Source organism: Lepisosteus oculatus, chromosome 11 (assembly GCF_040954835.1).
Source record: "Lepisosteus oculatus isolate fLepOcu1 chromosome 11, fLepOcu1.hap2, whole genome shotgun sequence".
Lineage (NCBI taxonomy): Eukaryota > Metazoa > Chordata > Actinopteri > Semionotiformes > Lepisosteidae > Lepisosteus > Lepisosteus oculatus.
Genome location: NC_090706.1, coordinates 10,130,628 through 10,143,180, shown reverse-complemented (window position 1 = coordinate 10,143,180; position 12,553 = coordinate 10,130,628). Strand labels below are relative to the sequence as shown.

The 12,553-nt window shown below is 43.3% G+C and overlaps 1 protein-coding gene across 2 annotated transcripts; it reads left to right on the top strand.

Annotated features, from left to right (window-relative positions):
* The first annotated feature begins 1,896 nt into the window (after nt 1-1,896).
* fabp3 (fatty acid binding protein 3, muscle and heart) lies at nt 1,897-12,158 on the top strand. 2 transcript variants are annotated; one of them, XM_015348709.2, is made up of 5 exons: nt 1,897-2,010; nt 3,546-3,643; nt 9,375-9,547; nt 10,850-10,951; nt 11,882-12,158. In XM_015348709.2, exons 2-5 carry the CDS (start codon nt 3,571-3,573, stop codon nt 11,933-11,935), a joined length of 402 nt encoding a protein of 133 aa, XP_015204195.1. In that variant the 5' UTR covers nt 1,897-2,010; nt 3,546-3,570; the 3' UTR covers nt 11,936-12,158. The 2 variants fall into 2 exon arrangements, with proteins under 2 accessions (XP_015204195.1, XP_006631365.1); XM_006631302.3 differs by lacking the exon at nt 1,897-2,010 and having other exon boundaries at nt 3,406-3,643.
* Nucleotides 12,159-12,553: the final 395 nt, after the last annotated feature.

Sequence of the window (12,553 nt, the reverse complement as noted above, 5' to 3'; positions counted from 1 at the left end):
TTCAAATGGAATAAAGAAGGCTGGTTTAGGCATGTCTTCTTGCAGCTTGCTCAGATGGGATGAAGAAGGCATCCTGGTCTTCCTTTACCTTCACAAACTGGAGCAGCTTCCAAGGCTTCCATGCGAAGGGGATGCAAGCACGTTGGGGTCCCAGTCTACCACGTGGGAGTCACGTCAGTGCAAAGCGTCAAGCAATGTTGAAAATTTACAGTCTGGCTGCCACCTGGCCTGCCTCCTGTTAAGAATGTAGCAACACATGGCTGAATCTGGAGCAGGGCTGTCAGAGGTTCAGCTTTGCCTACAGGGGTTTGAACAGCAGGACCTTTCTCTTTTGACCTCCAGTTCCAATGTAAACATAGGCTGGGCAAGGTGTCAGATTGGTGGCGTAAGATTTTGTAGAAGGTTTGGAAAAACTGGGCTGTGGTTGTACTTTAACACCTGAAGTGCCCAATAAACAGCCTTTAATTGGGAGATTTGATTATATTTCACTGCAGTGTTTTACATCATGTTTAGCAACAGGTATGAATAAACTTTGACTCAGCATTACGAAGACAGAAAAGCCTTGAGCTTTTTTCTTCTTCTATTGCACTTTCAATGTATTCAAAACCAGGTGGATGAAGCACAGCTTTCTTTGTTTTTTTCTTTGTTCAAAAAGGAGGAGCGACTTCTAAAACGCCAGAGCAAGAGTGAAGATTTTCTAATTCAGAGATCTCGATCCAGAAGAGATGGGTGGACTTCAGCTTCAAATAAGCATGCAGTTTCCAACTATACTATTTTTGTGGTAATAAAAGCACCAGTATCATTTTGTCTCAACAAACGCTAACTAAGCTGAGGAAGAAAACATTTGCTAACTGTATTGAAGTGTGGTACTGTGCAATGTTATGTAATGTGGTATTGCCTATAACTCTTATTTTCACAATTGTTCTACTTTCATTCTCATTCAAATTGCTATTGCATATACTGTACGTTACACTTAGTAAAAAACAGTACTGAACTTTTTTTACTACTATTATGGAGCTGTGAAAAAGTATAGAATAGGTCATGTCAAGCCTGTTGCTGTGCACACCACACGTCATGGCACAGTTCATATACTTTCACATGCATTTTCAAAAAACAGGCTGAAGAACATCTTGTAATTGTCGTGTTGCTATTTAATGTGGAAATCAGGCCCGTTATCAAACTGTAGGCTGCTCACGGCATGCAGCCCCTTGTGTTTTCTTGCTTTGCACCTGCCTGTTCCATCAGTGTATTTTACATTTTGTTATTGTTGCTCAATTAAGAGATGAACATTATGTTCCTAACAACAGTCGTGCCCAAACTTGGAAAACGTCTCGATCAAAGATAAAGATAAAATCAGTTTTCAGGTATTTGTCTTGTTTTGGCGCAATGACTCAAAACCCCACAGCGGCTTCCAAACGCGATACAGTGTCCGTCCCTCGTCACATGACGTTCTAGCGCGCTTTCCCAACAGGCTGGCAGTTTTGTTTTTCACCTTTATCTCCCAGCCAATTACAAACTAATTCACTACATTCATTAGTTAAATAAGACTGACTTTAACGAATCCACCTTCAACACAGTTTGTCTCTATGTTTAACTCAGACAAAAGTTATAAAGGGTATCTCGACAAAAAAAAACACGTGGAAACTTGTACGTTACACTGACCAACAAAGCTTTGCTGCACAAAACCGTAACTACACGTCCACCCAAACCCTTGCGAGCGACACCCAACTATATCCCACGTGCACGGAAGAGAAATTTCGCTGCGTCATGACGCATAAACAGCATAACGTGGACTCTGATTGGTAAATCTTTCTAATACGTCATTACGTACGGACAGGCATATATACAGGGTTAGCAGGGGGCGGTACGGCGCTGCAGTAGTAAAATTAGGCGTCGGGGGTCGCTGCAGTTTCCCCAGCAGAAAATCGAAACGGCAGTCAGAGTGGGCCGTTAGCCGAATCCCATAAGGATCGACACCGGTCGGATTAAACAGTGTCAGCTAAATCAGAGGTAGCTTATTTACTTTCCAACCGTAATTTCTCATTTTACTTTTTTTTAAAAATTCCGGTATCGTATCCAATTCAGTATCTCCTAGAAGTCTGTAGCTTCACCGCACCTCGTGCGAAATTCCCACGCATTTTTCCAAGCTTTCCACGATGCCCAAAATACTGGCGGGGACTGCGTGCGAGTTTCTCTTCGCTCATTACCGCGTGGTTTAAAAGGAGCCCTTGGTCGTACGTGTTTATGAACGGTTTTGTCGGTGCATTTAATGCTTTTGCTATGGATGATTGTAAACATTTCTCCTGAAATGAAAATGCTTCAGATCTTTCCACAAGCCAGGGAGTCCGAAAGAAAGCACTCATAGGCTGGGTGGATGTTTTGTCTTGGTGTGACTTGTAAGACTTTATATGTAGATCATGAGGAAAAATCGTGCGTTCCCGAGAACGGAAGTACAAAGCGCTCGTTTCTTAAATCTATGCGAGATCTATCTTGAGAGCATTTTTTGTGCCTGGTTGATATGTGCTTAACGGTATTAAAACAAGTTTGGGTGAAAGTCGGCCAACCTTTCAATATAAACCTTTTGTCTTGTAGGAGTTCTTCGGTAGTTTCTTAATATTAGAACTTTTAATTCGCTTCCTTGCTTTTCATTTTTACACTTTACTACAGTCTAAGGGCACACGGAGCTCTATTGTTTTTAAAGGGTGTAGCGTTGTTATCTCTTGCCTTAAGCATTAACGTGTGTCGTGAATAACGAAAATACTATCTGCAGAATTGGAGGAGGATGCTCAGATATATCTGTCTTCTGAGTGTTAGCTACCGTCTTACTCCTGTCTTGCGTTTAAGGGAAAAGGCGTTTTAATTTCCGAGACATGAACACCATTGCATTGATAAAATCCTTTATTTAAAATTATCCCGTTGTGCATGAAGACGTTCTATGCAAAAGTGTGCTACCAGAAGGTTTAGCAGTCCTCCTGATAGACGATGTGGAGCATTGGCATTGTTGAGCAGCTGTTAGACGCACTCTGCTTGTGAGGCCCCCTTGTGTGCTCAGAGATGGGGGGAAGGGGCCTGTCGTCGGGCGAGGCCGTGCACTTGATGGTCCCATTGACCTCTTCCAAATCGATTCGCAGCGGAGCCAGCCTGCGCATCTGCAAACTCGCTCGTCCCTGCCCTGACCCCCCTCCCTCCTCCTCCTCCCCATCGCTCCCGCCGTCTCAGTCTTTACATTTCATTCTTCCCGCTGGCCCCTCGCGTTATTCCACTCCTCCCCCACCCCCACCCCGCAGACAAATCTTTGTCTGTTTCCCGTTTTTCCTCCCAATCCCATTCCCTCGCCGCTCTCGGCGCTTGATCCCCAGTCGTCCCGTCTCTCTCCCTCTCTCCCTCTCTCCCTCTCCCACACCCCCTCTCTGCTTCTCTGACATCACAGACTGCTGATATAAAACCTTCCAGTAGAAAGGCGAGAGTCCTGCGCTCCTGCTGCTGCTCTGTCACACATTCTCCCTGTCGGTGTTTGACACAGCTATCTTCTTTCCTCCACGCAGACTGCTCGCTGACCCTCCAGTCATCATGGTTGAGGCTTTCGTCGGAACCTGGAATCTGCAGGAGAGCAAGAACTTTGATGACTACATGAAAGCCATTGGTGAGTGAATCCGGAGAGACCTAGGGCAAAGCGGCAGTCCTCCGTCTGATTGGAATTCATCTTTCATGCATAATGCACGTCTTGCAGTCGGATGATTCAGCCGGGCGCAGGTGCTGTCAAAACTGCTGCCATTTTAACTCTTGCTGAGCCACCCACGAGCCCGACAAAATCTGCCAAAATTGGTAAGGCGACCACAAAGGTGATCTTTGGTATTTGCGAGGTAAAATTAAGAGCTGGCGATGGAATTTAATGGAGAAGCACAGGCAGCCAATAGGGGAAAGATCAGTTTACATTGCCAGCCATAAGAATGTAAGCATTTTACCCATCACTGATAAATGGGAGATAAATGAAGCACTGCCTGCTGTGAGGCAGATGAAAGAAATACTGCTGTAAAATTCCCATTTTTATGGAGATGAGTCTTAAAAGAATCTCCCCATTTCTATTAACATTTTGCAGACATGCAAACCATGATGTGATGCAACACCACTCTCTGTTGAATTAGGAGGTTATGTTTGAGAGGTGGACATTGGGCACCCGTATGTACGTGTGCACTTTCCAAAGCAGAGAGCATGTCTGAAGTGGCAAGCTGGGTGTGCAAAATTCAGTCCTCTCGGTCCTCCGGCATGCACTTCAAATAGTGCTGATTTACAAGGGGGGGGGTGGGGGCATTCATTTGAGGAAGAAGTGTTTCAGCACATTAGCGGGGAGCTGAACAGCTGCCCCACCTTTTCCCTCCCCCAGGCTACGGTCTGGACACGTTCCTCTACTCTTGAGAGCAGGACATGTGCTGCTACATGTTCAATGCAGTGGTGCTGCTGAGCGTTATGTCATGTGGCACACCTCAGTTTCCCATGCTGCGTGCCCCAGAGGTCAGAATCGGGCTGGTTCAGCATGCGAGTCCAGTTAGAGTTTAACCCACTCATGTCCTTGGCTTGTCCTTTTTTTGTGTGGTTGAAGTGAACTAGTTTTGAGGGGGAAGACATTTATTTCTACGTTTTGCCTTGTTTGATTTGACCCTCATTTCATGCTTTCCCACCCCCTCCCTTTTTTAAAAAGCAGGTGGGGTGTATTTACCTCGTACAGAAATAGTGCTTGTTCTTTGCTCGGAAGCCAGATATCCCTTCATCCTGTTACCTGTTAAATGAAATGCGTTTAGTTTCTTATCTGCACTGAAACAACCTGGGCTTGGTCTCGGAATGCCCTTATTTTCTTATGTGCTCGCACACAGCCTTTCTGATACTTTCCAGTGTGTGGCCATCCTTTAATGCCTGTGTAAATGATTTGATAGTTTGCGACGGATGAGTAATGCAGTAAGTAATATATTGTATCTTTAAGAGCCGAAGTGCCAACAGTGCATTTTGTTGAAGTGGAATGACACGTTTTTTTTACATGAGCTGATAGATGAGTGTGCTTACTTTATTTGCCTCTCGTTAGTCTTTGTGTGTTCCTTTCCAAGTGCTTTCACACCTCCTTTTCTTCAACAGCGGGTTATTTGGTAAGTATTTGCGATCAAATCGGATTTCTGAGTTTTCACAGCTACAGGTATGGTGCCGCTCATGGCCTAAAAGAATACACTGCAAACTGACTGGAATAAAAATGATATTTTAACCTGATCATACATGTTTGGTGGAGTTGCCTTTTTAACTTTAAGAAGATGCTGTTGTTATCTTGAGTGAGACTGATGATTCTTGCAGGATGGTCATTGTCCATTAATGGGTTATGTTGGGGAGAAACGATGCACTTGAAAGCCACAGCAGAAAACCTGTTCTGAAATTAGTGGTGGGCTGAGCAGTTCTCAGGGGGGTTTGAGAACACCCTGACAGGTCTGCATGACATTGCAAAACCTTCAAGGTGTGGATCCAAATAACACAACAAAACAAAACAAACAAAAAATCATTTGGCCATTAACACATTTACAAACCGAACAAGCTAACCTCCCTGTATCACATTTTACTGCCAGCTGCTTTTCAACTCAAGACTCTCATGCAGCTGGTTATTGTATCCCAATGAGTGGGTCAGCTTCATCAGAAGAGCTGGTTTGGTCTTGAGTACACCCTGCATACAGTATGTGCAGCTAAGGTCTATGTTTCATTTATCCAATTCTGCCTTAATGTTAAATTTCAACACCTTTGCATCTTCTGATGACCAGACTCATAACGCTACCAGAGCAGAAGTGCTGAATGTGCAAGTGGTGTCTGAGCCACAGTTTTTGAAGAACGTCTTCCTGCAGCTTTAAAACTGCACGTTCATCAAAAGGCAGGAGCTCTTACATGCACATTACTAGTGAGTATTACATTGTGACCTCATGCATTTGTTTTCACATATAAACATGGTGAATTGTCTTCCAGGAACCCAAATTTAACATTGACTGGTCTGATAGTTTTTTTTAAGCTTTGTCTGCCAATATGCCGTTAACTGCCCCGTTAACATCTAACAAAGTTTCAATTGGGCAGTAATTGATGGTGGCTTTTATAAGGTGTCAAATGGTTGCTTAATTAGCAGATAAATGCCCCTTGTGCATGCAACAGGATGAAGCTCTCCACGCTATCGATATTAATCTAGACTCCGCCCAGTTGTGTTATTTACACAGAGTAAGGTCAAGTGTGCAGACGTCCAGTTTTTGGAATGATCATTTACACTGTAGCCACACCTTGCTCTGGCAACACTCCAGCAGAGTTAATATTTGATGGCGCCACCCCTTTGCCTTTTGCAAGAGACCATGTGTAGACAAGGTCGCGATTTCTGATTGGCTCTGTGTATGGCTGAGGTCACGACCAGACTGTCCTCAGTGACTCCTGGCCAAATGTTTAGCCATTGCCTTGCATCCTGGGTGTGGGATAGAGTGCCCATTACTATATGGCTCCATTTCCTGGGTTGTGCTAAAAAAATTTTCAACATACGGGCTAATCTGTTATAACTGTACAGTGTCCTTCAGAGCAAAATGTCAGTTTGTGTCTTATCCAGTTATTTTACTCCTTTCTATGGAAGCTTGTGCTTTTTCTAATTTGGTGTCTGTGTCTCTGTTTAGACTCTTAATTACCACTGTGGTTATTGCCACAAACAATACCTTCTGAAAACAGATTGTAAGATCCTGCCAGCAGGTCTATTATTCAGAAGCCGCCGCGCCTTCCTGTGTGGCACAAGTTAATCCACTAGATCCCTGATATGAAATTAAAGTTATTTTGAGATTTGTTCCGAGTAAGTTGTCTATATTCGGAAAATTGTGGTTGTCTGTCATTAACTCGGCTCTGTGCTGAAACAATTGAAATACCCTGCTGGGAAAGGAGCTGAGACTATCGACATGCCCAAAAATAAAACTTCAAAACAGTAGGCAGCTCTGTAGGGAGAGCAGATCGGGATGGGGGAAATTTAAGTGTGTAAGTTTTACTGTATTTGGATATAGTAAACCTTCCAATTGGATGAAAGGTACTGTTTCTTTCACTGTTTGCACGAAACGCTGGAGCTGGATATGGGCTGATCCTTCCCATCTTGAGTTCAGCTTTGTGCCCTTGGGATGCGCACAGCCTGGCAGTGTGGTGGCTGGTGCTGCTCCCTCACTGCTCTTGAAACGTGGGTTCAGTTCCAGGTGGGAGTTTGCATGCTCTCCCCTGGTTTGACTTTTGTTTTTTGAGTGCTCCAGTTTGCACTCTCCAAAGACTTGCTCGTTAGATTAATTAGCATTGCTAAACCCTCGCTATGTGTGTTTGCCCTGCCAAGGGCTGGGCTAGCACCCCCATCCTGGAAGAGGTCCTGCCAGGAAGACAACACCCATAGATAGTTTGCTAGTAGCTAACTGATTGGAGGATGGTAGCCAGTTTTTGTTTTCCAAGTTTTTGATAACATTTCTTCCAATTCTCCTCTGTTGAAGGCTAAAGAACTTGTTTTTTTTTTTTTGCCTGTTTATGTTCTAGTACCACATTGAAATATTGCATGAAAACCACCCCTATAGGTTCAGTGTGGTTTTTTGACTATACAAACTCAAGATGCTGGATGGAAGTCTGTGCTGTTTTACCAGTATTGTTCTTTAACTATTTTGCAATGAGGCTTTGTCAGGAGAAAATTATACCCACTATTCAATAACCAGGAAATTCATTAGATCTATAGACAAGAGGGAACGATCAGACAGGGGCTCTGCTGGAACAGCTTTGTGAACAAGCTGCTTGACCTGCTGTACTGATACTCCGCTGCAAAAAGGGAATGAACCTGATCAAACATGCAAACGAGAGGATCATCATTGTATTTTTTTCTTGTGGGGAAAAAAACAAGACCAGATGGTTAAAAAAAACCCACAGCAGTAGCAGTTGGACTGGTTTGGTAATGATATAGGCAGGGGTATATTCAGACAACTCTACATTTGTTTTCAACAGCTAGCTCGTTCAGGCCTTGATACAAATTGTTGTAGCTTCTCGGGCTCAGTGGGCAACAAAACGGTGAGATCCATGCCGGAGCTCATCCCGGTTTGAACCACTCTAAGCCAAATGGAGAGCTTCTCTTATTAATGGGACAGCAGTCCATAGCAAGAATGACCTTCCAGCAATGCTGGATTTAAGATTAATCCTGGGGCGGTGTGGTGGCTCTGTGGCTAAGGATCTGCACCTGTGGGTGGAAGGCTGCCGGTTCGTATCCTGCGGCCGGCAGAGGAATCCTACTCCGTTGGGCCCCTGAGCAAGGCCCTTAACCCCAACTGCTCCAGGGGCGCCGTATAAATGGCTGACCCTGCGTTCTGACCCCCAGCTTCTCTCCCTGTCTGTGTTGTCTCATGGAGAGCAAGCTGGGGTATGTGAAAGGACAAATTCCTTATATGCAATGGATTTTCCCAACAGTTGGTTCAAGTAGTTAATATTGCAGATTGAAAACTAGAAGACCCTGAAACCATGGGGGGCTGGCGCTGCCCATCTCTGATTCAAAACATTATCGATTACACATGGTTATTTTAAGACCATTTTGACAACCCCCGCACAAAACAAGCTATCTAAAATACTCATTTCATGTTTTGTTACAGTGTTAAATGATTTGCCTTTAAAATCCAATTTGTAAAACTCTGTGGGATCCTTCTGGTTGGAATGTGGGGATGTAAAAATGCAAGTTATTACCAGCAAGAATAAAGTCCATGAAGGATAAAAGTAAGACCCAGAAGAGGGATTGGGTGAACGTGCGAAAGCAGTAGGTTTTATCAGAAGATACAGAGATGATTACAGACAGCAAAGCTTGTTGCTGTAATAAATGAGTCCTTTAGCCAGGGTAGGTGCAGTAGATTGTGTGAACTGTGTTAGAATGAGCTTGTTCAGTTTTCAGTCAGTTTTCTACAGTCTTCATTGCGGTGTAGGTCGGTTAAATCTCATCACTCAGGGTCTCTCTCTCAAGCCACTGGTGATAAGCGGGACTGGGGCGTGGGATGGAGACATGCAAGTCCTAATGGACTGCTGCGCTGGAGGACAGGAAAGGACTGGGAAGCCCTGCACTATTAAACTGCTGCCATCTAGTCCCAGTATCACACTCCTACATCTTAACAGCTCTGTAAAGTGAGCAATTCTGCTCTTACTTCCCTCTGCCTTTAGATTCCAAATACCTGCTGTTATTCCTTATTTTAATTCATTTTATAGATAACTGTTTGCAATTTCTCAAGGCCCAAGACCTCTTATTTGAATCAGCTACTTTCTTAAATGGTCAAAAATGTGCTATGCTTTCTGCACTTCTGGCTGTGACCGATGGGTCCGAATTGTCTTTGCAGGGGTGGGCTTTGCCACCAGGCAAGTTGGCAGCATGACCAAACCCACCACCATCATCTCCGTGGACGGAGACACGGTCATCGTGAGAACGCAGAGCACATTCAAAAACACCGAGATCAAGTTCAAGCTGGGCGAAGAGTTTGACGAGACCACAGCCGACGACAGGAAGGTCAAGGTAAATCTTCCAGCTCCTGGTTTCCTGGCTCCGGCCAGGATTGTTGACCTTCATTTCTCTAAACCCTTGGGTGGAGGGCCGTTTCGTTTAATGCCGATTCTAAGGAGAAGGTCATTTGTAGCATTGGTTTTAGCTTTTCAGAAGGATTTTCCAAACGCATTTCGTTTTGTGAGTGGTAGTGCTAATGAGTGTGTCAGTTGGTTTGAGAAATGTAAACAGAAGCACTTGTGCGACTGTCTCGCACACATTTACTCGGTTATCGATATAAAACTACAACTGACATCCTGATAGAAAAGCTGGTTTGGGAATGATTGAATGAAAAGTGAAATTACTTGGTTAAATGCTTTAATCTCTTTTGCCCCTGAAGAGTTACTTCCTGTAATAACTTGGATAAAAACAGGTTCCTGAACATGTACAGTAAGTAACCAAAAAGTGAATGATTTTTTTCCATTTGACCAAAAGCTATTTTTTCATGTGACAGCAGTGTATCAGGATGTCACTTCTTCATTTAAATCTTCATTTAGGAGGATGCTTTGCTCATTAAGTATAGGGACTGTCAAGATGGGAATTTATTTTACAGTAGGAGTTGGTGGTGGGGGGTTAAATCAATCCTAAGATAATTTTGTTTTACCTTAGTGTAGTGTTTAGTATTGCACAGATTTGGGAATGTTTGGAATCACTTTTGAAAGGATCAAAGTGTCAAGAAGTTGACAGGGGGTGTCTGTAGCCATCTGGCAAACATTTACTCTTGACTTCACTCATTCATTCCAGTCTTGTCCACTGCAGTGCTGTGATGCATCCAGCTAATTAAATGATAATCAGCAGGCTCTATGTATTAAATTGCTGGTTGCAACAAAACTATTTGTGTTCTAGAAGTTGATTAGCCCTGGATTAACATTAAAGAAACCCAATATTGCCGCTAGGAGCACCTCATTTAATGGTAGTTATGACCACCGTATGAGTCATTCCTTTTCACTATAGTATGCGTCAGTGTTATCTCAAGGGAAATTGTTCCATGTGGGTTGTACAAGGTAATGTTTAAATATCTTTATTAACATGAAAAGCAAAAATACTTTTCCAGTAGCGGACATCCTTTTTCAATTCCAGATTCTGCAAACACAGGGAAGGGGTTTGGCTTTCGTTGACAACGGGAGTTCTGAATTCTCTCTCTACAGTCAGTGTCACCTTTGCATGTTTATTAGTGAACAGAATAGCAGAGCTCAGACCTGGAGAAACACGTGGTGCCCTGATCCCTGCGATTCTGTGTTAAGGTGATCATGGTTCCTCTTCCTCTTTCTGCAGTCGTTAGTAACAGTGGATGGAGGGAAGCTGGTTCATGTTCAAAAGTGGGAGGACAAGGAGACCTCGCTCGTGAGGGAAGTCAATGGAAACCAGCTCGTACTGGTCAGTAATCCTCACTTTAACTGGTAAACCTACAGTATTTAGCCACATAGCAGTGCTCATTAGTAAAGCAGTGGCTTTGTCATTTTCAGAAGTTTGTGTTTAGTTCAAATATTTTCTTATATCCATCACAATCCCCACATAGATTATATTTTACTGTTAGGAAGTACTACCTGCTCCTAACAATCTTCTAGACCTTCCATTGGCAAGACTGAGCAGTCAGACACCAGAAGTCTGTGGGAGTGGACTGTGGAGTAATTCTTGTTTAAGATTATGAAATTGTAGGCAGTCCAACCAGTAGGTGAGACCTGTATATTCACATGCCATGCATCCAAAACGGACTTTGGTGTTTTTGTGAACCAACACATTGAGACAGGACTTTGTGGCAGAGGATACAACTATACTAAATGTCATAATGCATTCTATATTGTGTGGTGTCATGTGGTTTTTCTGACCATAGTTATGTTAACCCAGCAAAGCAAAATGAAGAATTATTTTTAAAGTTAAGCTGCTTTGCCCACAGTCCTAATAAAACCCTGAATTGTAATCATTAGTGACATTTTTTGGAAATGGAAAAAAGTCAGTAATGCTAATTGCTGTTATAACACGAGTGCTGTTTGCAAAAAATTAAACCTTGGGGCTGTTTAGCAATTTTATGTAGATCAAAGTGTCTTCAGATGATGATGTAATAGGTTTTTATATAGCACCATTCATGATTCATTTCAAAACCGTTTTAGTCTCTGTGGTAGCAGTTTATGCAAGTTACATAAGTAGCAAAAAACAAATCCTTGGTGTTTTTTCTGGAATAAAGAGCATGAGAAGAATTTAGAGGTGGATTTAAAGTGACATCTCTGTGAAAGAAGGCACAACATGTGCAAGTGCCTGATCCTGAAGTCATGCCTTGACTCGCCTGCTCTGTGCTTTGCCCTGCAGACCCTGACGATGGGAGATGTAGTTAGCACACGTACGTACGTGAAGGCGCAGTGAGAGGTTCTGGACTTTCTCCTCGAGTTCTTAAGGGCTTGATCACCTTCGCATCCCCAGGCCCTGGCAGCGAGAGTATGGACTGAAAACATGGGCTCACCTCGGCTGCTATATGTTGTGATGTTTCCACTGTGTGCCAGGCGTCTTGTCACTGAGCAATGCTAATTGTCATTGTTTTCCACTTACTGTATCACTTGAAAATAAAATTCCAAAAAGCTCAAATTGATTGCATTAGCTTCTGCTGTGCTTCTTAACTGGGTTGTTGTATGGGGCTGGTGTCTTTATTTCTGTCTGCGAGGTTATTGCTTGTAACAGACATTATTTCAGGGATGGGCAACTCCAGAAAATCTCCTGATTTTCATTCTACCTTCGATCTCAAGCCAATTTGTCATTTAAGAAAGCATCAGGTTTCTTCCAAGGTGTTCCAGCTCCTCTCCGGGCAGTTTCTGCAGGTTAACAAAACCTTGGAAAAGTAGCAGCACCCGAAGAGCAGAAAACAAGTTGATATAGGACATTGAGCGGAGTTGGAATTAAATCCACTATGGTATGTTAATATACCTTAATTGTAATATTGATTCTTAAACTGCTGAGCTGTTTGCAGCTAAGTCATGCACTGCCACG

Coding starts and splice junctions, on each gene's coding strand:
- fabp3 (XM_015348709.2), top strand. CDS start 3,571: ATGGTTGAGGCTTTCGTCGGAACCTGGAATCTGCAGGAGAGCAAGAAC. Junction 3,644..9,374: donor TGACTACATGAAAGCCATTG/GTGAGTGAATCC, acceptor TTGTCTTTGCAG/GGGTGGGCTTTGCCACCAGG. Junction 9,548..10,849: donor CCGACGACAGGAAGGTCAAG/GTAAATCTTCCA, acceptor CTCTTTCTGCAG/TCGTTAGTAACAGTGGATGG.